Source organism: Dipteris shenzhenensis, chromosome 5 (assembly GCF_047967505.1).
Source record: "Dipteris shenzhenensis isolate YYH24624 ecotype China chromosome 5, Dip_SZ_1.0, whole genome shotgun sequence".
In the NCBI taxonomy this organism is placed as follows: domain Eukaryota; kingdom Viridiplantae; phylum Streptophyta; class Polypodiopsida; order Gleicheniales; family Dipteridaceae; genus Dipteris; species Dipteris shenzhenensis.
In genome coordinates, this window is record NC_141600.1 from 55,633,069 (window position 1) to 55,656,752 (window position 23,684).

At 42.0% G+C, this 23,684-nt stretch overlaps 1 protein-coding gene across 1 annotated transcript in view; it reads right to left on the minus strand.

Moving 5' to 3' along the window:
• Positions 1–8,303: 8,303 nt before the first annotated feature.
• The window catches only part of LOC147902220 (cyclin-T1-3-like), a 43,381-nt gene continuing 28,000 nt past the window's right edge, over positions 8,304–23,684 (minus strand). The window contains exons 6-7 of the mRNA XM_087374989.1: positions 8,805–8,956; positions 8,304–8,626 (exon numbers count right to left, since the gene is read on the minus strand). Coding sequence (XP_087231115.1) covers positions 8,592–8,626; positions 8,805–8,956 — 187 coding nt within the window. The 3' untranslated portion in view covers positions 8,304–8,591. The remainder of the gene's footprint in view (positions 8,627–8,804; positions 8,957–23,684) is intronic.

Below are 23,684 nucleotides of genomic sequence, written 5' to 3' on the forward strand. Positions count from 1 at the left end.
ATTTTAGAAGACGAGCGAGAGAGAGAGAGAGAGAGAGAGAGAGAGAGAGAGAGAGAGAGAGAGAGAGAGAGAGAGAGAATTATGTCGAAGTTAGACTGGACTTAAGTAGTGGAGGAAGAATTTTTGGAAACCAAAATTTGTAATTTCACTTCTGAAACCAGTTTCATCACTAAGGCTACCTTTTAGCCGTTCCAAAAATGATACTCTTCCCAGAAGATCAAATGGTTGACATGGACGGCATAAGAGAAATGAAACTTATGTCAAAGAAAGAACGAAAATGAAAACCAACAACAACAAAACGGATCTACAAGGCATTGCTTAATAGGAATTTCTATAAAATGCGTATGAGTAGAAATTGCTATGAATTGTCACAATAGTTTGTTATGCTATTCAGGAAATTGAGCTAATAATTTTAAACACAACTAATTCATAGAGGTGCACTTGAACAAAGAAGGAAATGAAAATACAAATTCTAAATAGAAGAGAGATTAAGATTAGGCAACTGATTAGTTGTTCCATAAATGCCAATAGGTCATTACAACGTCTTCTAAGTTTGCATCTCCATGGCTTGACACCATAAACCCCAATAGACTAATTTGACCAACTAATGTATAGAGGCGTAGGTCTAATCCTACGAACATAGATGCAAAAATCATTTAGGGAAAGAACTCCAACAATGAAAACTTGGAGAGACACTTTATTATGAAAGTAGAAACTGAGCTACAAGCACTTAGTACCATCTCAGCTTCCCCTCATCCCTATGGGGCTTGTTGGAGGACCTTGAGCTACATGATTGAACACCCACACAAAACGAATACAACCATCTAGCAGACATCTCCACTTAGAATCCAAGGCAATTTACTAGTATATGCTTGAAATGATCCACAAGTGTCGAGGCTAGCGCATGGGCTCCCGAATAGTCACAAAATCTCATGCCATAGGCATCTAGAGTAGCTAAAAAGGTTTTTCCATTGATCTCACTGAAGATATTAAGGACTACAATGCTGCCTTTGATGTCCATTACCAATCTCCATGCATGCTAGACATGTGCACTCATCTTCAGACACCCATGCGAGCGGTTTGATAATCTTCAACACCCCCCTTAAACCGAATGTAGGGGTAAAGACAACACTAGCTTTGAAGAAAAGAGTGTATCCAAAACATAGATGACACAGTAGAGAACCAAAACACCCCCCCTGTACATAAACACGAGATAAAGAGAAGACAAAACAAGTTTAAAAAAGAAGCTCGTTGCCCATTATCAAAGACAAAGATACGTTGAAAATAGCTAAAGATACCATCGTTTCCCAAAAACCTTGTAAGTCCCTTTATTCATAAGTGATTAGAATACCTAATCTAGAATGCTTGTCGTTCTCAATTGAGCTTGGGCCATCAATACACATCTTGTAAAATCCTCCACAACATGTGCAGTCTCCTTTACCTTTTCTTTTGATGCCAAGTCATCTCGTATCTTGAAGCAATAATCTTTTGTGTGCTCTGGTCTACCAAAATAGTCACAATGCATGGGCTTCTTATCACCTTTCTTGGTCACTTTTCTTTTATCTGTTGCAACATACACACGTTCCTTGTCCATGTGATATCATTAGCGATATTCCTAATCAAGTAGGGTGGGAATCATTTCGTCGATCAGGGTCATGTTAGTGCTCACTTGAAGACTTTTGATGATTTCATCATAAATAGGAGGAAGACTGGAGAGCTTTCAAATCATTGTCATCCACTTGAACTCCACGATTGAACAACTAGCAAAGTATAGAATGCATATAGTTGAGATGCTCACCAAGTGTAGATCCATCTTTCATAGACAAACTAAAAAACTAATGCTTCAACAAAACTTTGAAATTCTTCAGACGTGAACCAAATAATGTTTTGATGGTCAACCAGTTTTCATGGACTATCTTTCTAAAATCAAGGTGCTAGTGAGACTCAAGTTCCCCAATGCTCTGCCTAAGATGCCAAATTCTTTCTCATTCCAATCTCCCATTGAGTTGTTGCATCAGAAGATTTTTTCTTTGCTTTACCCATTGGCTTCTTTACCTGATTGGACACACACATAGCTAATGCAACCATCCACCTAACTTCTCCATTCAGAATCTAAGGCAATGAGACATTATATGCTTGAGATGATCCACATATGTCGAGGCTTACAAATAGGCTCCAGAATAGTCACAAAATATCATGCCATAGTCATCCAAAGTAGCTGAGAACGTTTTGCCATTGACCTTGGTGAAGATAAGCACTGCAACACCACCTTTGATGTCCATCATCACCCTCCATGCACTCGACACATGTATGCATCTCCGGTCACCCATGCAAACCTCTAATCACCCATACACATAACCTAGTAGACTAATTTAACCAACTATTATATATACCATAAAGTAACTTTACTCTTGAACATGCAAAAATATTACATTGAAATGGTAACTAAGGAATTTTCAAAAAAGATTCTTGGAAGTTAAAAAAAGCCATTTGTACACATTAACCTTTTTTTAACACCTAAATTATGGGCAAGAAGACTTTCGTATTTGACACATTGAAAATTGCATTTTAAAAATATAGATTTTGTAAAACAATTAAAACTATGTTTATCCTCACAAGCTAACATTTTTAAATGTAAACAAACAAGGACTATGTTTCCTCTCACAAGCTAACATTTTTAAATATAAACAAACAAGGCAAAACTTCCAAATTCTTAAAATCGTGGAGTTTTATAGAACATCAATATACAATGTTTCTTTTCATAATTTCATCTACTCATTGAACCCCTCAAGTTCCTCGATTCTTATGCTATTGTGTAGCCTTGAAAAGAGGACTTGTTGTAACTTCAAAAGGATGTGGAGTTCAAGAGTTTCACCACCCTCTTTGGTCCCACACAAGCTAGGGACTAGATACTTATTGCCTTACCTCCATACCTCACCACTAGCCTTTTTTATGTTTGATTATTGTGAACAGGTTTCTTTCAGGTGGCTTTTGACTCTCCTTGAGCGCTAGGCCTAGGTGCTTGGTTCCAGGAAGATCTTTTTAAAACCCTTGTCTTTAGGTTTCAACCTATAGAAGAGGATAGGCAAGTGACTACACTCTTCATTGGAGTCCCCTAGTCTACCTCAGGTTTGTCATCGACTCCTTGCCATCATTGGATTGGACCTTCTTTTGGGCTAGTCCCAATGATCCCCCCCTCCCTGGTTTGCCGTATTCTATAGCAAAGGCAACCAAATTTGATGGGGTTATCTTCATCATGTCTGAACCTAATGTTTTTTATGGTGATCAGATTATGCTCCAATGTGCGAATGGCCCTCGACTTTAGTTCTCCAAATAGTTATCATTAATCGAGGGAAGGATGTGGATCTTGCCTCCTCAACTCTCTCGTAAGCAAGGGTCTTACCGACTCTAGCATTGTAATTGATTTAGACGAGCTCCTTCTCTCTTCTAGCTGATTTTGGAGAGGTAGAGTTTGTACCTTTGGTGGCGTTATTCTTGGTTTTCCTATCAATAGAGTGCTCTTCCATAGGTTTGGGAGTCCTTTCCCTTGTAGATTTTCCTCCTCTCCCCTACTGCTTCATAGGAGGGAGGTGTTTCCACCATTAGGTTGGGTAAGGTTTTCCAGCCCTACTGCCTCCTGTTAATGCCAATGGGGGTATTGTTAGCTAGAATATTCAAGGCCTTGGTGATATATTCATCTCTATGCCAAAGGCAGCTAAAATGTAATCAGCTTCATCCAGGTGGCACCGGGGGTCTTATTGGCATTCTCTTTATTTAAGAACACAAGCTAGATGGTAAAGACTGTGCAAAGTCAAGTAAATTGCTTTCTAGTCATACCTTTTTGTCCCCTGCCTTGGGCTCTAGGGGAGGAACTTATATTTCCATTTCAGATTCTCTTCCCCTTATTGTTGGACACGGTATCATTACACCTTTGGAACAAAGTAGACCAATATTTTAGGGGGATGTAGGGTTGGTCTTCTCAACCTCGATGCCCCTAACAATAGAGAGGATTGTGTGCTTGTTTAGAAGGAGCTTCTTTCTTGGGCCCCAATCATAAACTCATGTGTTGTTGGAGATGACTTCAATAGGGTGGAGTTGCCTTTGGACAAACTAGCATTCTCTATCTTGAGAGAGCAACTTGGGATGCCTTTCTTTTCTGGCTCAGTGGTAGAGATGCTTGGATAGATGATGCCTTTCACATCCTACCTCATTTGCTCTGGGTGAACAAGAAATGTTAGATGCCCATTCATGTACAGATTGATAAATTTTATGTTGATGATTGGGAATTAGATAGAGGTGGCTTAATATGCATTTCACTACTAGTAAACTAGACAAAATGAGCCCTCTCTTCTTTGGAAGAGATTGATGGGCAAGCTACTTGATGATCTGGCAAACCTTTTGGTACTTCTTGTTATATGTAATGGTCCAAATGGGAGAGAGGATACTTGATTATCATGGCAAACCTCTTGAAAGTCCAACATAGGGCAAAGATGGTACTTTCAACCTCAACCTTGGTGCTTTTCTAGCTCTGTCTGATAAGCATGTTATTTTCCTACTCATAGTACTTTTGTTTCTCATGCTTTGCATGATATATTTGTGCCATGAGCAAACCTATTGGTACTTCTTGTTATATGTAATGGTCCAGATGGGAGAGAGGATACTTGATTATCATGGCAAACCTCTTGGTACATAGTGGTCTAGATGGGACTCGAAGTCCAACATAGGGCAAAGATGGTACTTTCAACCTCAACCTTGGTGCTTTTCTAGCTCTGTCTGGTAAGCATGTTATTTTCCTACTCATAGTACTTTTGTTTCTCATGCTTTGCATGATATATTTGTGCCATGAGCATTGCTCTTGGAGTATTTTCATACTTAGTAGAAGTCTTTCCATTAAGGAAAAAAAAAGGTCAAGTGAATTAGGACAATGATGAGAGCATTTGTGGTCGTTTTTTTACATATGACATTAAAAAAGGGTGGTACTCAAGTATGCATTATGCAAAGGGAAATGTTATCACGGGTAATGATACCTAACAAAATTGAAATCTACATGGCAACCAAAGCATTATAGACATTATTGGAGATGCCTTTTATTTTCCAACAATGACAAAATCTTCTATCAACAATTAGTCAATACAGAATTCACCTTCAAAATTTGGTTGCATATTTAGGGATTTGCATAGGGCCTCAAGAATTCTTTAAAAAGTGTAGCAATAGAATCATCATAGCACTTTGGAAAACTAAGGTGGGCATATGGGATTTATGAAGTTGATAGTCCCAATAAATTATTTTAAAAAGAGTTTAAGTTGGTGGAATGTTCAAGAGTTGTTCCTGACCAAAGGGTACTTTCAACAACTCTTCACGACCTATAAGAGGTTTAGATACCTCAAATTTAGAATTTTGATTTTCATTAAAGCAATCTAATATGGTGAAGGATAGTTTGAAAGTCTATTTTAAAAGACATTTATGAATCATACTACATGGGTAAGCAACGCTAACATTATTGCCTTCCAAAAAATCAAGGTCCTTGTGAAAAAGCAAACTAGAAAGTATAATGGATCCTTCGATGTGACAGTAGAGGTGCATATAAGCTTAACAAGCATCGTGCAAATGAAATTGCAAAAAGAAGATTATAGAGTCAACAAGATGCAAGATTTTGAATCCTTGTTGAACAAAAACTTATGCAATAGTTTGCTTGATGAGTAGACGTCCAACTCCACTCTTGCAAAACGCTAGTTCGTAAGAACGTTTCACATGTGTAAAAATCTTTAGTTGATTGTTTGAGAATTTTTTGAGTCTCTTGCTTATGTACACATTCTAAATGAACTGTCAACTAGGAAATCCATCAAACATTTCTTTCAGAGCAATTAAAAGAAGACAAGTTATCTCTAGAGATGGTATTAAATGAGACCCATCATACGTTCAATAAACCCAAATAATAGTCTTGAAAGCTCAATCTTTGGCTCCAACCATTCAAAATATCACTTTGCTAGCTCATTTAAAAAGTGTTCAATCCATGGTGATGCCCCAGAGACATGAAACAAAGGGAATGCAAAATATTGATACTACAATTGCTATCGTCCACATATATTTTGAAAGCTCAAATGATAAACCAAGATTATATTTAAGATATCAAAAGAACTTCAAAGGTGGACATACCAGTACAAATGGCACAATTAACAAGAGCCACGTTAGTCGCTAGAGGCTATGCTCAATTGAGAATCTGAAACAATTTTTGGCAACTTGTTGCAAAGATGACAGCAATCAAAACTTATAACAAAACTTGAAAATTACTTTATCAAAGGCAAAGAGAAGATGGACACAAAAATGGCATGCTATAGACATTGGAAAGATACTTGATAAATAAGACTACAAACCATTACAAACTCCCATGAAACTAACATCAAACTATGAACTTATGAAACATTTCAAAAGGCGATTCTAACAATGTAGAGAACTTGTTGGCAACTCCATCTGGTAATTCTTACAACCTTTTTAGACTAATAGTTATGCAATCAAAAGATAGAAACAACTAATTGTGACCTTACTATTAATAGAAGCATGATGCCGTCGATCAATGCAAGGCCATATGGTGCAAAGGACTCCTTTTGGAGATTGGGATTCTCTCCAAAGATTTGGTAAATCTCTATATAAACAATGTGAGCAGCATGCAAATAGCAAGGAATCTAGTACTTTATGCCCAAAAAAAAAAAGCACAATCATCATTTCACTAGATAAAAAAGTCCTCGATGAAGAAATAAACCTCATGTTCAAACACAAAAACAAATCAGTTTCCCTCAACAAGTTCTTATGCTTGCCAATGTGTGCTAGATATAACAAGCTACAACTTGAGGGGAATTAATACTAAAGTCGCACTAGGTAAATACTACCCTATTGTTTTCTTTCTTTGGCATGCCCTTGGGGGTAGGTCTTATTGGCTATTCAAGTTATCAAGAAGCGAAAATGGGATTATGAATTCACAAATGACTTTTTACACAGGGTGTTTGATTGGACCAACTCTCTCTCTCTCTCTCTCTCTCTCTCTCTCGCTTCCCTGCACTCCCAACCTCCATGCCCGCATCACTTGTAATCCTTCCTCCTCCATCTCTTCCACTGCTAATGTGTTTTGCTGCTGCTTCTGCTTCTGCTTCCGACCTTTTGGACACGCCTTACGAATGACAAAACTCATTAATTTCTTTCACTTGTTTCATTTTAAATTTTTAAAAATGTTAAGAGTACTGAAACATTGGCAGATTGCACTACCTGAGCTACATGTGCATGTCTCTCAAACAATCCTAAAACAGCTGATGGAAATGTATGACTTGTTTTTCTCACCTAATCTCTAAGTAGTATACAGTTAGTAATCGTGGTGTAGTCTTGCACTCACTCTTGTGCAATCCCACTATTACAACACTATTGAAGCTTCATGATGCATATTTTCCTTTGCGAACTATTGTGCCTACACTCAAATGATACTTCTATAACACTTCTTTTGAAAACATTGCTGGAATACTTACTTTTTTACAACAATGAACGTGTACTGATAAGCAATATCCTCTTTGGTAGTGAGGGAATCAAGTATGCATTACCCTTGGAAACCTGAATATCTCCATCTTCATTTTGATGAAACTATCCTTACATTAAGAAATACTTCAGTTACTGAAGTCAACTGTCATTTTCCAAGCCTATCCGTAAGATCACCAAAGTTCATACAAGCGGCATTTTGACGAAACCATCCTCTGATTAAGAAATGCCTCAGTAAGCTAAATCATTTTCCAAACCATAGCAGTGATAATATATTGTGAAATTACCTCATGTAAAAAAAGTGGTCTCTGATTAGGAAATCCTTTATCAAGCTAATTCAATTTTCTAAACCACTTCAGTGATAGTTTGCTTTACATGAAAATAATCACCATATGGTGTATGTATTCGTGTACAAACCATAATGTTTGATCCATTTCTCAAGGCCTTTTGACGTAAAATCCTCTTAATGGCATGTTAGAATAGTTCAACAAAGCAATTCTAATAGGTGTCCAATATCAACAAATTCATAGGCATAGAAGCTACTGCAACATTGTGAGAGGAATCGTATGTAGCCTGTAGAGCATTCTTTGAGATAGGATAGCTATTAAAGGCAGCCACTAACTAAGACTAGAGGACCCAATTATCTAGCAGGCAGTGTATTCTTGTAGATGAGAAAATTCTTACAGAAGTAGCACTCTATGCCTGCATATGCTCACAAAACCTCTACAACTGAATTAAACTTTTAAAGGTGCAAACTTGAGTCAAGAGAAACTTTGAAAAAAGATAATTCATACCTTTATTGCAAGGCAAGGATTGTATACAGTGACACTTTGCCCACTGAGTGAGTTGATCCCCGTACAGAAAGGGTTTTGTCAAGCAAAAGGTTTTCCCTTGAATATCTTCTCACCTGATTCTCAGGTGCTACTACAGGACAACTTTGAAACGATCACAAAAGAACACAATGTAGGACCGGCATGAAATTACTACAATCTACAATGATCTTTGTCACATTTGTGCGCCACATATAGCCAGATCTCAGGTGGCAAGGGTGCTTTGGTGCACAATTGACTTCAACCATAGAGCTCCAGCATCTGCCGTACAACATCTGGAACATCCAGCACGAAGTGATTTTGAATCTTTTGAATCAAACCCCCTTAAAATCCACAAAAAACACCACCACTAGAAACTTCATGTTCAGTTAGAAAACAATATTCATCCAAAAAGAATTATGGATTCCATTGCAAAATTTATTCCCAGAATTTATTTGACCAAATTGTCCTCACCATCCAGAATAGTCGGAGTTGTTTGGAAGTCCTGCCACCATCCAAAAGCACCATTGGATGGCAATTCCATGTTCAAAACGCGGGCCGCAAGAAAGGCAGCTCCAGCAGCAATGTGGTTAGGTTTAAACTGAAGCCAGAGTGAGCTGCGAAGCCTGCAACCCCTCCACTGCTTTATATTGTATTGTGAAGGGAAGCACACGATGGCAAATGCCAAGACAAACAATCCAAGCCAAAATCTGCCTCCTCATATTATCAGTTGCTTCTGCCTATGAAAGTATATGATTTGTCTCTCACCACATCAACTGTACTTTCTAAGAAACTGATTTTACAGGAATATAAAATGTTTGGTTGCAATCTGCATGAGAACACTTCAAAAGCTCCAATCCTAGGGATCCACTGACAACAAGCTCGAACAACAATTGCAAATCCAAGAAACAGTTACCCTTGAAAAGCATAGGTTACTCCATCCTTTCCTCTGTAACACGGCAATGTGTAAAACCATGTCCAGCTCCAGTTAATGTTATGACTGATGTGACAAAACAGTGCATCCCAGAATTGAATGTAACTCCGACCACCAACCCCATCCACTTACCACTTACCGCAAATGGTGAGGGGTTTTACAAACCCTTCACCTGGCTAGCACTGCTGAATAGGTCAACAGATTACTTGTTCTGAAGGTCACGGCGACTCAAATCCGGGAAAAAAAACTGCCCAAACCAACAGGCCCTAGGAGGGAAGAACCGGATGGTGTGGAGGGGGGGGGGATAATCTACATCTCCCCAACTCACACCACCCTAAACACAAAAAAAGGAGCGAGCTATAGGTGAATACACAGCAACAAATAAGTTCGCATGAACAGTACCCACCACTGCACATCAGCCAACATATTGCAAAGAGGTCCGGTTAATCAGAATCTCCACAGGAAGCTACAAGAGATATCCAAGCAGTGAGTACTTTCCACAGATCCAGGTTTGGAGGAAAACAAATGATCAACAAGCAAAAGAAAGTTTAAACCTCAACAAGAAATATCTTGAAATATGATTTGGGAACAAGCTCTAAGGTCTAACCAAGTAATATCAATTCATAATACCTGATGTTCCAAATCATTTCCCGCATCGATCTTCTTGATATATTCAAGACAAACTTACTGATTTCCATCTCCTTACAATTTCTTGAACCTCTGAATCTTTACTTCCGAACATGGGGAACCTTTTGAATGTATACTTTAGCTCAAGGATTTTGATCTTTGTATGGCAGCGAGTATAGTTTGTGGCTCAAAATCCACAATGCCTCGACAACCTTTGTTGTATCTTGAAGGAAACTCTTTAGGCCCAGTGGAATTATGCCTAGAAATATCTGGACCTCGTATTTTGTACTTGCTTTTTTTCCAGTCCCATGGGTCTCCACAAACTTTAATACACGCATTTCATTTCATTTTATTTCTTAAAATACATGTGCCTTTTAATATGGCCTTGGGAAATGGCACAACATACACACCAGTATACTGTGAAGTAGATGATTCATGAATCAATTTCAGAACAAATAAATTAAAAGGGAGAACTCTCCTGCTCCGTGACCTACCAATCGCCACCCTCCCCACCGCCTCACACAGACTGGAACCCCTTGCCTTTCCCTCCCTGCAACTACCCCTTCCATTGCTTGACTCTAAAGCCACTTGGCTGCTGCACAGCATCCCCCCCCCCCCGCCCGACCCTCTTCTCCTTCACTTCCATCGACATCACCTTCCAGTTGTCCAATTTGTTCCTTTCAAGTTTCTCTTTCTTTACTTTCCGGTCCCACATTTGTCCTTGACTCTTCTTTTTATATTCTTTACAACTTAAATTGCCTTCTCTCTCTTGTATAACAACATTTTCCTTTTTTTTTAATCGGTGGCGGACAAGACTTACAGTTGTTAGACGCCCCCACGCCCCCCCCCTTCCCTCCTCTCCCTCCCCCTTATGCTTCGCCTCTTTGTGCTCCTGCCTCAGGATGCTTTGAAACTCATTTAGTTCCTCCGGAAATCCCAATCACCATTCATTTCCTGTGGCTTCCAATACCTAAAACTAGAATTTATTCACAGGATCAGCCATCTCTTTGACGCAATGGTAGTGATGCGGCGCAAGAGGCCCTCAAAAGCCAAAGCCATTCAGAGACACTCTCCCATGGATGTCTCTGGCATCCTGAGCACACTTTCGCCTCCAAAGATTTCTTTGGCCCCTTTCCAATCGCATACCTTCACCCTCTCACCCTCATCCAACATAAAGCAATCACTTCAATAGATGACTTGACTCCAGCAGAGAGCCCCAACAAGCGCACCCGCTCCAACCGCTCCAGCTGAGGATGCAGATGTGACTGCAGATTGACATCCAGTAGCATTCCCACCTGGAACACACACAGTTTTGCTTCCTCAGTCATCATGAATACCATCGAACCAGTTGCTTTTAACTTAGCCCTTCTCTTTGGAGGGCTTCTCAACTTGCATGAGCCTCAATTTGTATGAGCTGCCCCCCACTTTACAATTATTTCTCAGAGTTGTGACAGCAGCCCCATACAACTTGGGCTGCTTTGGGGATATGTGGTTCCAGCCCACCTTGGCGTGAGTGCCCTTCCACCCTCTGCCTTATACATCATCCTCTATTCACATATTGCAGCATCATAACAGAATGCCTTCCTCCCTCAAGCCTACCATGTAATCTGAAAACATACGCATTGATTGACTTCAGGGGAGAGGAGACATGCTGAGACTACAATGAATTAAAAGGAAGGATCAAGCTCCTTAAATACTTTCACAAAGTGTCAATTAGTCAAGCTGATTAATGCTACCTTGTTTCATTCTTAAGCTGCTCAAGGATCTCATAAACTGACATCGCCCACAATGTCAACGCCTTATCAGTGAGCACCAAAACTCATGCAGATGTTTTAATTGTGCACGTCAGTCAGCCAATGACCTCCTGGTGGGTCACGAGATCCTAAATTTGTAGCATTGGCTTAATAAATAGGTCTAATAGATATATAGGCTATATGCATTAAGTGAGAATTATTTCAAAACTCTTTTAAGCAACAAAATGATAAATACACTCCAGACTCCAAATCTGATAAAATGTTGCATTGCATTGACTTCATTTACCTGAAAATGGTTCCTGCTATTATTTCCATGCATAAGTATATTCTGCTCTATAGCATGTTCAGAAGAAGACAGTGCGATGCTCCAACATAATGTCAGAATATTCCCAATCATTTTGTTCGTCTGAACTGCTACTGTTTGCACCCGATTCCCAGAAAGAGAAATGACACAGCCAGCCCTCATGATAATTCAAACGATCTGACAAACCGGGTAATAACCACCACCTCAAAACATAAAGCACTATTTTAAACACATGTCTATCTGTGTGCATTGCTTCCCTGACAAAAATAAATGCCTAACGCCTAGATGTGAACATGTGTAGATAGATAAACTCCCGAACAAGGCTCCAATTCTTAGTTTGCAAATCTCCAAACGAGGCTAGTCATGCCTGTAGATAAAATAAATGCATCACTAAGAGCAAACGCATGCAACATAAGACAAGTCCTTTCCCCCCCAAAAAAGAAGAAGAAAGTTTAACATAATAGATGCAGAGTTAAAAAGCACAAGCCCCTCTACAAAAGTATCAAAGGATCCTGAATACGTTTTTCTTACCCACCAATGCAACTTTTCCAGATAGACATGACAAAATGCAGAGCTGTGTGTACACGAGTGCAACACAGTATGCAACCTACCTGCAGAGACTTCTCGTTGGCAGTCGTTAGTATCAACAGTAATGTGGATGTGTACTTGGGTGTTTCACAGCACGAGTACAACACAGTATGCAAACTAGCTGCAGATATTTCTCTTTGGCAGCCGTTAGTATCAACAGTAATGAGGATGTGTACTTGGGTGTTTATGGTAACGGTTTCATTTGAACTTCCATTAAGGTAAAACCCCCCCCCTCTCTCTCTCTCTCTCTCTCTCTCTCTCTCTCTCTCTCTCTCTCTCTCTCTCTGTGTGTCTCTGTGTGTGTGTGTGTGTGTGTGTGTGTGTGTGTGTGTGTGGCAGGTGGGTGTGAGAGAGAGAGGAGGTGAGGCGACGAGTCGAGGAGGAGAGACGACGGCGAGGGAGACGAAGTGTGCGAGAGAAACGAACACGACTCGAGGGTCTCCGCTCATTCCTGCGCTCTCCGTACACGTCCGCGTCACGTTTCTGTTCATCCCTGCGTTCTTCCGCTCGCTCCTGCGTTCTGCCCGTACAATTGTACGGACGCCGTACTTTTGTACGGACGCCGTACAGCCACACCTCTCTTTCTCTGCGTTGCTCCGTCGCGTCTGCTTGCCCTACGCCATCTTCCCCGTTGCACAGCCGTACCACTCGCCCTTTTCCGTACATATAGTCTTTCCTGCTGCGTCAGCCGCCCTTTCCACTTCTGAAATCCGTACAGTCTTTACTCTCCCTGCCTCCTCCTTCATTCCGTACAGCTCGCATCTCTAGCCTATTCTTCGTCCGTACAGCCCTTCTTTGTTCCGCCCTTCCTTCAATTCTGCCCTGTTTCTCTTCATGGAAGATCAGTTCAAAAGCTACTCTCGTAAGGAGTCGACCCGGGACTCCAAAAGACAACAGGTTGATTTTTCTACTACAGATTCGGTCGACGCTCACTATGTCTTTGATATGCTTAAAGATGAATTTCAGTACAGCCGGAAGGAGTGGGCCAAACCTCCCCCGGCCATCAAATACAAGTTGAAGCTTCCATCATTGGTTGCTCCTCTTCGAAAATTCTCTCAGCAAGCAGTTATCATCTTCTTCCCAGGAAAGTTACCTTCAGCAAATGATGTGGCTCAGTGGGTTCAGGCATTGTTGGGAGGCTGCTTTGTTGAAGGGGTATATTTTGCTTCTAGGGGTTTTTATGAGGTGCACTTTTCGGATGCCTCATATCGCCAGCAGATTTTGGAGATGTCGCCCCTTTTCTATGGCAGACAAATGGTGCATGTCATGCCATGGTCGCCAAACAAAGATTACCACAGCCTCATTCGACATCACTGCCCCGTATGGGTTGAGGTAGTGGATTTTCCAGACTATCTGAGGGCTGAGTTACCAAGTTTGGCAGCCACTTTGGGGCAAGTTGTATGCCCACCCCGCCCTTCGGGTAATCGCAATCGCTTTTGTATTCTTTGGGATACAGATCACCCAACCCCTCCTTCCATTGCGGTAGAAGTGGAGGATGTTCCCCTTGGTGAAAAATATTTTGACTTGAAATGGGGAGTTTTTGCAGGTGCTTGTTTCACATGCCATAAGTTTGGCCACTTAGCCTCACAGTGTCCTGCAGTTCTGCATCAGCTCCCACCCACAGCTATTGCTCCAGAAAATACTCCCCCTCCGACTTATGCCTCGGGGTCTAAGGCAATGCCTACCAAACTGGGTGATGTGGCTCTCAAATCTGTCCCTTCCAAAGAAAATGTACTTCAGGTTTCAGCTAAGCAAAAGGATAAGGGTAAGGGCAAAATTTCAGAATCTCATGTCTCTCCCCAGGGTGCCTGGCAGCAACCCAAAAAGGTATTTGCTCTCAAACCACGTCCACTACAATCTCGTCATTGGGATGCTTCAATTTCTACCCCTGGTCAGACCTCTTCCCCTGCTGACAGCCTTGCTTCTCAACTGTGGGTTGATGTGCTAAAAAGAGGCATCCCTGTATGTGATAATGATGAGGATCATAGAGCTAATGATCCAGGAGCCCAGGTGGATGTTGATGTCATGGCTGAGGCCTGACAGTTTACACTCTATTCTGCCTTTTGGTTTGACTGTACATATCTTTTATGTCTACTTCAATTACTTGCATTACATACAATGTTCAGGGTCTTTGCAATGTCAATAAGTGGAGACTTTTCTGGCATTATGTACATAGAATGCATCCCGATGTGATCTCCTTACAAGAACACAACCAACACTTCTTGGCTGGCCAGCAAGGCCACTATGCTGGTTATGATATTTTTTATGCTGGTACAATGCACTTTTCGGGGGTTTGCATGCTGGTAAAACATGATATACAGCCCACGGTGGCCCACAATGATCCTCAGGGTCGATGGATGGTGATCAGGTGCACCTGGCAGGATACTCTCTATGAAATAGCATCTGTTTATGCCTCACAAACTTCTGCGACTAGAGCTCAAATGTGGGCCTCCCTCAAACAATACCCATGGCTTTCCAATGCTTTTTTGTGTGGAGACTTTAACAATTCGCCTGCCTCCCAAGACAATACTACTCATCGCTCTCACATGATCCCCACTGAGTCCCGACATTGGGAAGATATGCTCTCATCTCTGCATGCAGAAGATCTATGGCTCTCAACAAGGGACACAGATATGGGTTATACATATCATCACAATGCCTTTACTCATTACTGGGCTCGACTTGACAGATGGTATTTGCTGCATGCTCAGCAGTATGCTGATTTTACATGTACATTGCGGATTGATCACTCCCTCCTGCTATCTGATCATTTTCCAGTATGCTTGACATTATCAATAGCACGTCTGACAGATGATATGCCGTTTTTTGGTCATCGCTTGCTCCATGTTAATAGTGCCTACTTGCTTCATCAACAATTTCAGAACATGGTGAGAGTGGCTGTCCGTCCCCTCCTCTTACATGCTCAGGAGGATATGGATTTTGCTTGGATCAGTCTTGCTCATCGCTTACAGGCTGTTATTCAAGACTACGGACAGAGTTACATGGAAAACCTTCGGCTCAAGATAAAATGGGCTCAATCCCACAAGCAGCAAATGGATGCAATCAGTTCTCATAGGCAGCTTACTTCTTCTGAACAGGATTCTTGTGCTTATGCGGTTCATATCATCCATCAAAATGATCTTCGCAAATTAAAGAAGTGGCAAATCCGAGCTCGTATGAAACCCCTTTTGGATAAGGGCTGCTCCTCCAAAGCCTTTTTTAAAAGTCTCCATGCGGATAGGCGAAAGGAGGATATTTGCAGTATCAAGAAAGCTGATGGCACCTGGACCACTTCCAAATCAGACTTGGAATTGCAATGTTCTAGTCATTTTCAGCATCTCCTTTCTTCTCAACCTGATCATTTGATGCAAGTAAATGCAGCCAGGTCTCAATTCCTTATGCATGTTCAGCCCATAGTATCTCGGGAACAGGCCCATGCATTGGAGCAGCCTTTTATGCTTAGTGAACTGGAAGATGCTTTGAGTCATCTACGCAAAAGCAGCTCCCCTGGTTGGGATGGACTGACTGTTGAATTCTTCCGTGCATTTTGGGGTGATCTCAAGAACACTCTCCTTCTAATGATCAATCATGCTTGGGCAGAACAATCTCTTCCTCCATCCTGGAAACATGGCCTAGTAAAATTGATTCCCAAAAAAAGGTTGTGTGAGACGATGGCTGATTGGCGGCCTATATCCCTCATGCCTGTCATTTACAAACTCATTGCTAAAATGATTGTCCTCAGGGTTCGCTTCCTCTTGCAAGCAGGACTTCATCCTAGGCAGTATGGGTTTGTCCCCAGAAGGCAGATCACTGACAATATCTCCAATGCCTTGCTTGCGATTGAGTATGCCAAATATTCTAAACAAGATGTTCTCATTCTGCAAGTAGACATTGCGAAAGCTTTTGATACTGTCCATTGGGATTTCATCTCTCAAACTATGCAAAAATTGGGATTTGGCCCTCGACTCGTCCACATCATTTACTGGCTTTATTCTCACACCACGGCACAGTGCTTGCTTGGTGGTGGGTTGTCAAGAACCTGGACTATGACTTGCTCAGTGAGACAGGGTTGCCCTCTTAGTTCCTTACTGTATGCCATTGCTACCCATCCGTTACTCTTGCATATGGACTATCTGGCAGATACAGGACAGCTTCATGGCTTGCAAATTCCAAGGGCACAGTCTTTTCTTGCACAGGCCTATGCTGATGATTCATACTTCATGCCAAGGAATTCTCAAAGTGATCTTTCTCGTTTGATGCATACACTGAATGATTTTGGCATAGCTGCTGGACTGCATATCAATTTTCAGAAATCAAAACTTCTAGCTTTGAAAGAAGCTGATTGGCATGCACTTTTTTGGCCAGGCCACATTATCTCTTCCCTTACTATTGTCAGACATCTCGGATACCCCATTGGCTGGAATATTACTCCGCAACAACAGCTCAAATGGGTGCTTCAAAAGATCAACAAGAAGCTGGAATACTGGCATTTGTCCACTTGGCCTCTACATGTTCGACTCCGGATAGTACAGTCCATCATTATGGCATATGTGCAATTTTATTTGCCTCTTCTTCCTTGGTCTTTCAAGCATTTGGCTTCCTATATGTCCCAAGCTATGGAGATATTTTGGAAAAGCAAATCTCATAAAAAAGCTTTGCGACTACTACCTATGCAGTCTATTTGTTCACCCAAGACTCATGGGGGGCTGAATATTCTCAAACTCCAGGTTCATATGTTGGCAAGAAAGAGCACTATGATTGCTGATTTTTTTCAGCAAAAACAACCATGGGCTATTATGTTAGCAGCTATGTGTGGAAACATGGCTTCCCATGCATATGGGCATTGGATTACAGATCACTGGGAAGCAGTTTTATCTTCCTTTCAGGGGAAAATTCCTGGTTGCCCTGTTTCTACTGCTTTTCTTCATGATTGGAAGAGAATTCTTTCATATGCAAAATGGACAGGTGCTTCCTCTCATCATGGTAATTCTTTTCGATTGGAAAGCATCCATTGGAGCAAGGTGTTTGCATCGCCTCTCGCTTTACAGGCACCTATCAAAGCATATAATCTCATGAAATTGGGCATAAGATTTGTTGGTGATGTTGTGGATCAACAAGGCTATACACTTTCATTTCCACAAGCTTGCAGGACATTCTCCTTGGGTCTGCATCATAGATCCATTTGGAGAACACTTTCAACTATGTTGCAGCCATTTGTTCCGGTTCCTCCACTGTTTGCACAGGACAGATTAATGGACTGGAATTTGACTTCCATACCTCCTGCTACCCATACGCTCTCAATACACAATCTGACCTCCTCGAAGGTTTACAGATTTCTTCTTCCACAGCCATGGATTGACAAGCATGCCAACACTCTTTGGAATTTGGATAGGCCTTTATCTTGGTGGCAATCCCGACTCATGAAAATCTGGAAAGCCAAATTGCCATTGAAACAGAGGCTTTTCTTTTGGAGATGTATAGTGGGAGCCTTTTCCATTGGGGTGAAATTGGCAGCACGCCGCATTGCTTCTCCTTTCTGCCCCCGTTGCTCTCATCCCCGCGAGACAGTTCCTCACTTATTATGGTTTTGCCCGCACTCTCGCACATTGATCACTCATGTTTCTCATTTACTGCGGCTTCGGTTCCCTTCTATCAGATTTGGGAAACTTTTCTGGATGTTTGGATGCCTCTCATCTCAGATGTCTCCATTACTTCTTTTCTTTCATTGGACTCGCTTTTGGGTATTATGGACCATTTGGACACAGAGACTGCATTCTAGGATGGGTCAACAGTTTCCTCAGGCATATATTTTCTTCAGAATGTCCCTCAAGCAATCCTTACATGACAGTCTTGCTGCAAGGGATTTGGATGCTACTAGCCTTGAAATGTTCTCTACTTGTTTTTGAGTTCTTCTATCGGGCTCTCTTTCGGAGTTCTTTGCTAGTGTGTGGGAGACTTCCCATATTGTAAATTTATGAGGATATAAATACAATGGATTTTACCAAAAAAAAGTGTGTGTGGCAGGCATTAGGTGTAAACAAAAAGAGTGCTTTGCAGTTGTCTGTGTACTGAATGTGATTGTTTACGGTCTGCAAATCAGATTTTGCAAGATGTTGAAGAGTGATTGCAGAAAGGAGGGAGAATGATGCATACAGAGATGCCCTCCAAGACACATAAAACATGCACAAGACACACAAAACATGCACAGGACATGTGGCCAGCATGCGGAGTTAAATTGAATTAATGGTGTGACAGAGTGAGTAGATATCTGCATTGAATGAGGAGTCCCTAGCCAGAGATTGTGAAACATGCAAAAGAAGGTTCCGAGACAAAGAGATTACGCACTAAAAGGGCAAAGTCCACATGGGGTTGCAAATCTTGGCACAGTAGAGCTGAAAGTTCAAGAAGTGGACAGTAAAGTATGAAAAAAAGATACAGAGCGGAGTGAGGAATAACTAGGCTATCATTACCACTTTGGATAGGCCTAAAATGAAAGGAAAAGCATATACCTAGATGAGTCTAGGCACATGCCCAAACTCATCCTCTAAAAACACAACATAGTGCAGTTTCAATCTCTGCCAGATAATGCCGGCCGGCAGCGTTGTCTCATCAAGAAAGCCGTATTTGACCACTTCAATGCCAAAGGCATGATAGTCACTCATAAGGTTGAAAACCATAAACTCCATCACGCATAGCAGGGACTAGCTACTATGACATCCCCACTGACGTCATCAGTGCCCAACAGTGGGTGTAGACCATAGTATAAACATATGCTCTCACACATACAAATCCACACACCCACACATACTTGAGCATCCATTTGTACAAAGTCTTCGTACTGAGTTTCTGTCAGCACTCCGGAGGTGATGGGCAGGCTCAGTCATGACGAAGGCTAGCACTAATAAAGGAACAGCATCATTACTAAAGGAACAACAAGACCGAAACAAAATAACCCTCAGCCTCCCGGGCATTTACAGCTAGGAGAGATAATAAAAAGGACAGCAACAAGACCATTGGTGATTTTCCAAAGCACAATGCACATCTTAGAAGCTCAATGGCAAAAACTAAAAGAAAGGGGAAAGACTCATAACGAGATTCCAACAAACCCAAGCTAATTACGAGGCACAAACGAGGGTCATTCAGCCTGAGAAAATGAACACCTCGCAGAGACGTAACAATCTAAAAGGTTGGCTGACGTTAAACCTAAGCAAATACAAAGGATGATGGAAAGGTGGCCTTCATCAAGGATGGCACTAAGAATGAGAAAAATGATCACAAACTTAAAAACTCTAGACCTTCAAGAGGATCTATGTGTAGATAAGACAATGGCTCTAGCCGACATGCTTGCGGATATTAATGTGTTCTAAGCATTGGAAAATATGAAAATACAAGGGTGATAAGACCCCAAACATATAGGCCTTCACCAAACTCTCAATTTACATAGAAGGAAGAGAATTTGGAGAGATAGCTGTAGCAAAGAGGGTTAGGCAAGGGCCATATCAGTTGTAAAAGAGGACCCAAATAAGTAATATTTGTGGTTGGAACTCAAAAGAGGAGAAAGAGCTGCAACTTGGTCTCCCCAATCTCCTATCGACAAGAGAGGGAATATTTCTAATGCATATCCATTTTTACATATGGGAAAAAATATTCATGAACCCCAAATTGGATACAATTTCTTATAAATAGAAACCACATGAGCTCCCTGAAGAGTGGAAGGCAAGAATGCATCATCGATGAAGGAGATTGACATTGACAATGAGGTTGTAAAAAGACAACATAGAGTCTCAAGAAATTAGGAAACATCACTACAATGGTTGGAGACTTGCTCACCCTTTGCGTCTTTGTGGAGTTTTTTCAGAAGGCCTTCCATTTGGAGCCCCAAGCTCTCTTAATTCAATGCTTACATGATCCACGTGTCCTCCATATATGCCAAAGTAACATTATGCCTCTTCAAGAGCAAGTGAAAGGGTGTAACGCCCTTCGACATCATCAAGTTTTTTGGCTATAAGAGAGGAGATAAATCTTTGGATGGGGCTATGGAAATCCAACTCGTCACTTAATAAACCCACATTTGATGTGACCTTTACTCTCCCGCACTCACTTACAATCAAATTCAAAAATGGTTTTTAACCAACTTCTAGGGTCTCTCTCTCTCTCTCTCTCTCTCTCTCTCTCTCTCTCTCTCTCTCTCACGCGCACGCGCACACACACACACACGAGGTGTTTTGCAGAGAGAGAGAGTTGACAATCAACCTTGGGAAGACCAAAGTTATAGTCTTCAACACCTCGCATGCAATGACTCGTCAACTCAGCTTCACCTATCGTGATGAGCTAGTGGAGATAGTGTAGTCTTACACATATCTGGGAGCTGTCTTCCCATGACCCCTTTTCACAATAATCCACGCAGCCCAAGCTCGACTCACACGTGGACGAGGTACTTTGGCTCGATTAGAGAGACAGTGCTTCCAAGCACACTTTCAAGACCCACCAACAAAGAGCTCGCTCTTCGACACACTAGTGCGACCGACGACCATGTCTACAGCGTCCTTCTGGGGATGTGAATTATTGAAGACTGAGTGGAGGAATTTGAGCGCCTACAGGTGACTATGGGGTCCAAGATGATTCAGAGTAAGCCCTCACTTCCACATGAGATAGTATAGGCAGAGTTTGCCATTACTCCCCTACAAATTGATGTCATCTTTCAGACAGTGACTTTCATCCACAGAGTCTGGGACTTGCCTCGATGGACATTACCGAGGCTGGCCTTGGAGTCATCCAGACGACTAACAGAGAGCGGAGCGAACACATGGTATGCACGGATATCCACATGGTTTACCAGGCACGATATCCAAATGGACAGGCACCCCCCTTTTTAGTACAGCCTAGACGCATTGCTTGAGTTGACCCCGCGAGATGAGATCAACCGTATCATGCGGTTAGATCTCCTTCAACTCCATACGTCTTGAACTTGGGAGGGAGACCAGGAGCTCCCCACCAAGTCCCAGTTCTATCGTGACCACATCCTGAGAGTATCGGAGGAGGAATTCATCATCAAACGCCAGTATCTCGAGGAAAAAGGAGTCTCTCATGCACTGAGGATTGCCATTGGACAGATCCTTGTCTCATCTCATTAGTTAAGGATCAAGATGGGGAGAGCAGCAGGCATACCCAGGGAGCAAGGCTATGTATGCTTTGCACACTAGAAGTGATTGAGACAAAGGAGCATTTCCTATGTGTCTGCCCAGCCTACTATGAGATCAAGGGACGATACCATTGCCTCTACCAGGAGGGGACTGGCTTCGGTCCACTCTCACGACTGATCCACTTCCAAGATCAGGTCTGCATAGGGCTCTATCTACTTAAGATGCGCCGACATAGGGAGATCTTACTACAACAGATTAGAGGGCAACAGGAGGCAATCAGACCACAGAACAGAGAGGCTGACAGAGCACAACGTCACGTCTCAGACTTCTATGCATTTGAGTCAGCTCTAGGACAAATCCGGGTGGCGATGGAGGAGATAGCTAACATGCGGGCAGCCTGGAATACTGAGAGGGGGATGCAAAGGCCACCTGTAGCACGGAGAGCGACCAAAGCACACTCCATTGAGGTCCACCCTATTACAACTTTCCTCAAGGGAGACCACCCGAGATGAGGGGTTACTCTGAAAATAGCCCAACGGATTCAGAGATCGAGGAGACCATGTCCCCCTCCGCCACCACAACATGACACAGCCTGACAGACGCAGATCCCAGACATTTTTACCACTCATAGGCGAGCCACCACAGTGCCGAGCTTTGGCTTTGGAACCTTGAGTCTCATATCTCATATCTCAGATAGTCTCCAAGTTATATATATGACTTTGCTCGAGCTAGAGCTCTGTAGAGTTATCAATTCATTAGCTTATCAGTTTAGCAATCCTAGCACTCAACAAGGGCCTTAGCAAGATACGATTACACGCAATGGCCAAGATCTACAAGTAACTTGTGGAGCCAAACATACTCTAGCGGCTAGCCGAAGGCAGCCCTGTACTCAACTTCACAACTAGAAGTAGCAACTATAGGTTTTTTCTTGCTTAACAAAGAAATGTACACAGAGCCAAGTTGCCACTATGAGACCCCGGTGTGTCGTAACAATCAATCCAATCACTTTAAATGAATGCATGCAGAACCAGTGTAGACTTATCATCAAATAACAGTCCCAAATGACGCGTGCCTTTCAAGAATCAGAAGACATGTTTAACTGCCTGCCAATGCTATATGTACTGGGCTTCTGCATGAGCTTGCTTAATTGAGAGACTGCATACTAGAGATCACGCCTAGTGTGATATAAGTGGTTAAGGCAGCCAGCACTCTCTGGGCATCTTTGAGGGGGCCGTAATGATGAGCCAATGCTGGCATTACTTTTAGTTCGAGGAGTTTTGGGCATTCATTTCTTCTCCGAGGATGGAAGTGACCCATTTGATGCCACTCTTTGGCCAATATGTCATGGCAAATGATTGCTGCAAATCAGCAAATCTGATCCACTCTTCCGGACATAAAGAGTGGCCTCTTTGGGACTATTCTGAAAAACAAATGTGAAATTATTTTGGCATATCAGCCTCTTCAATCCATACAGGTAATTTTTCAATTGGCATACTTTATTTTCATAGCCTTCAATCTCAATACCTAGAGGTACGCTGACATGGACTTCCTCAATCAAATCACCATGAAGGGAAGCTATCTTATGTCAAGTTGGTGAACCTCCCAAAGCATGCGTGATGCAATAGCTATGACACACCCTATGGTAGTGATGCGTGATGTGAAGCAAAGAATGCCATGTTGCTAAGCATAGCCATTAGCAGCAAGGCCGGCGTTATAGCGGTCTATATTGCCATCAGCTTTCCGCTTCAACTTGTAGACCCACTTAGTGCCGATGGCATGCTTGCCTGAGACAAGTCACACAACTCCCATGTGCCATTTTAGTGAATGGAATCAAGTTCAGCTCTCATGGCATCCATCCATTCCCTGCTATCGAATGCATCATTATGGCATAAAGGTTCTTCATTGCAAGCTGTGGCAATCAAAGCAATGTCCAAAAAATTGCCATGCATCAGCCTCTGTGCACGTCTTGTGCAAGCAGCCAATGGTTCAGCCTACATGCTGTCC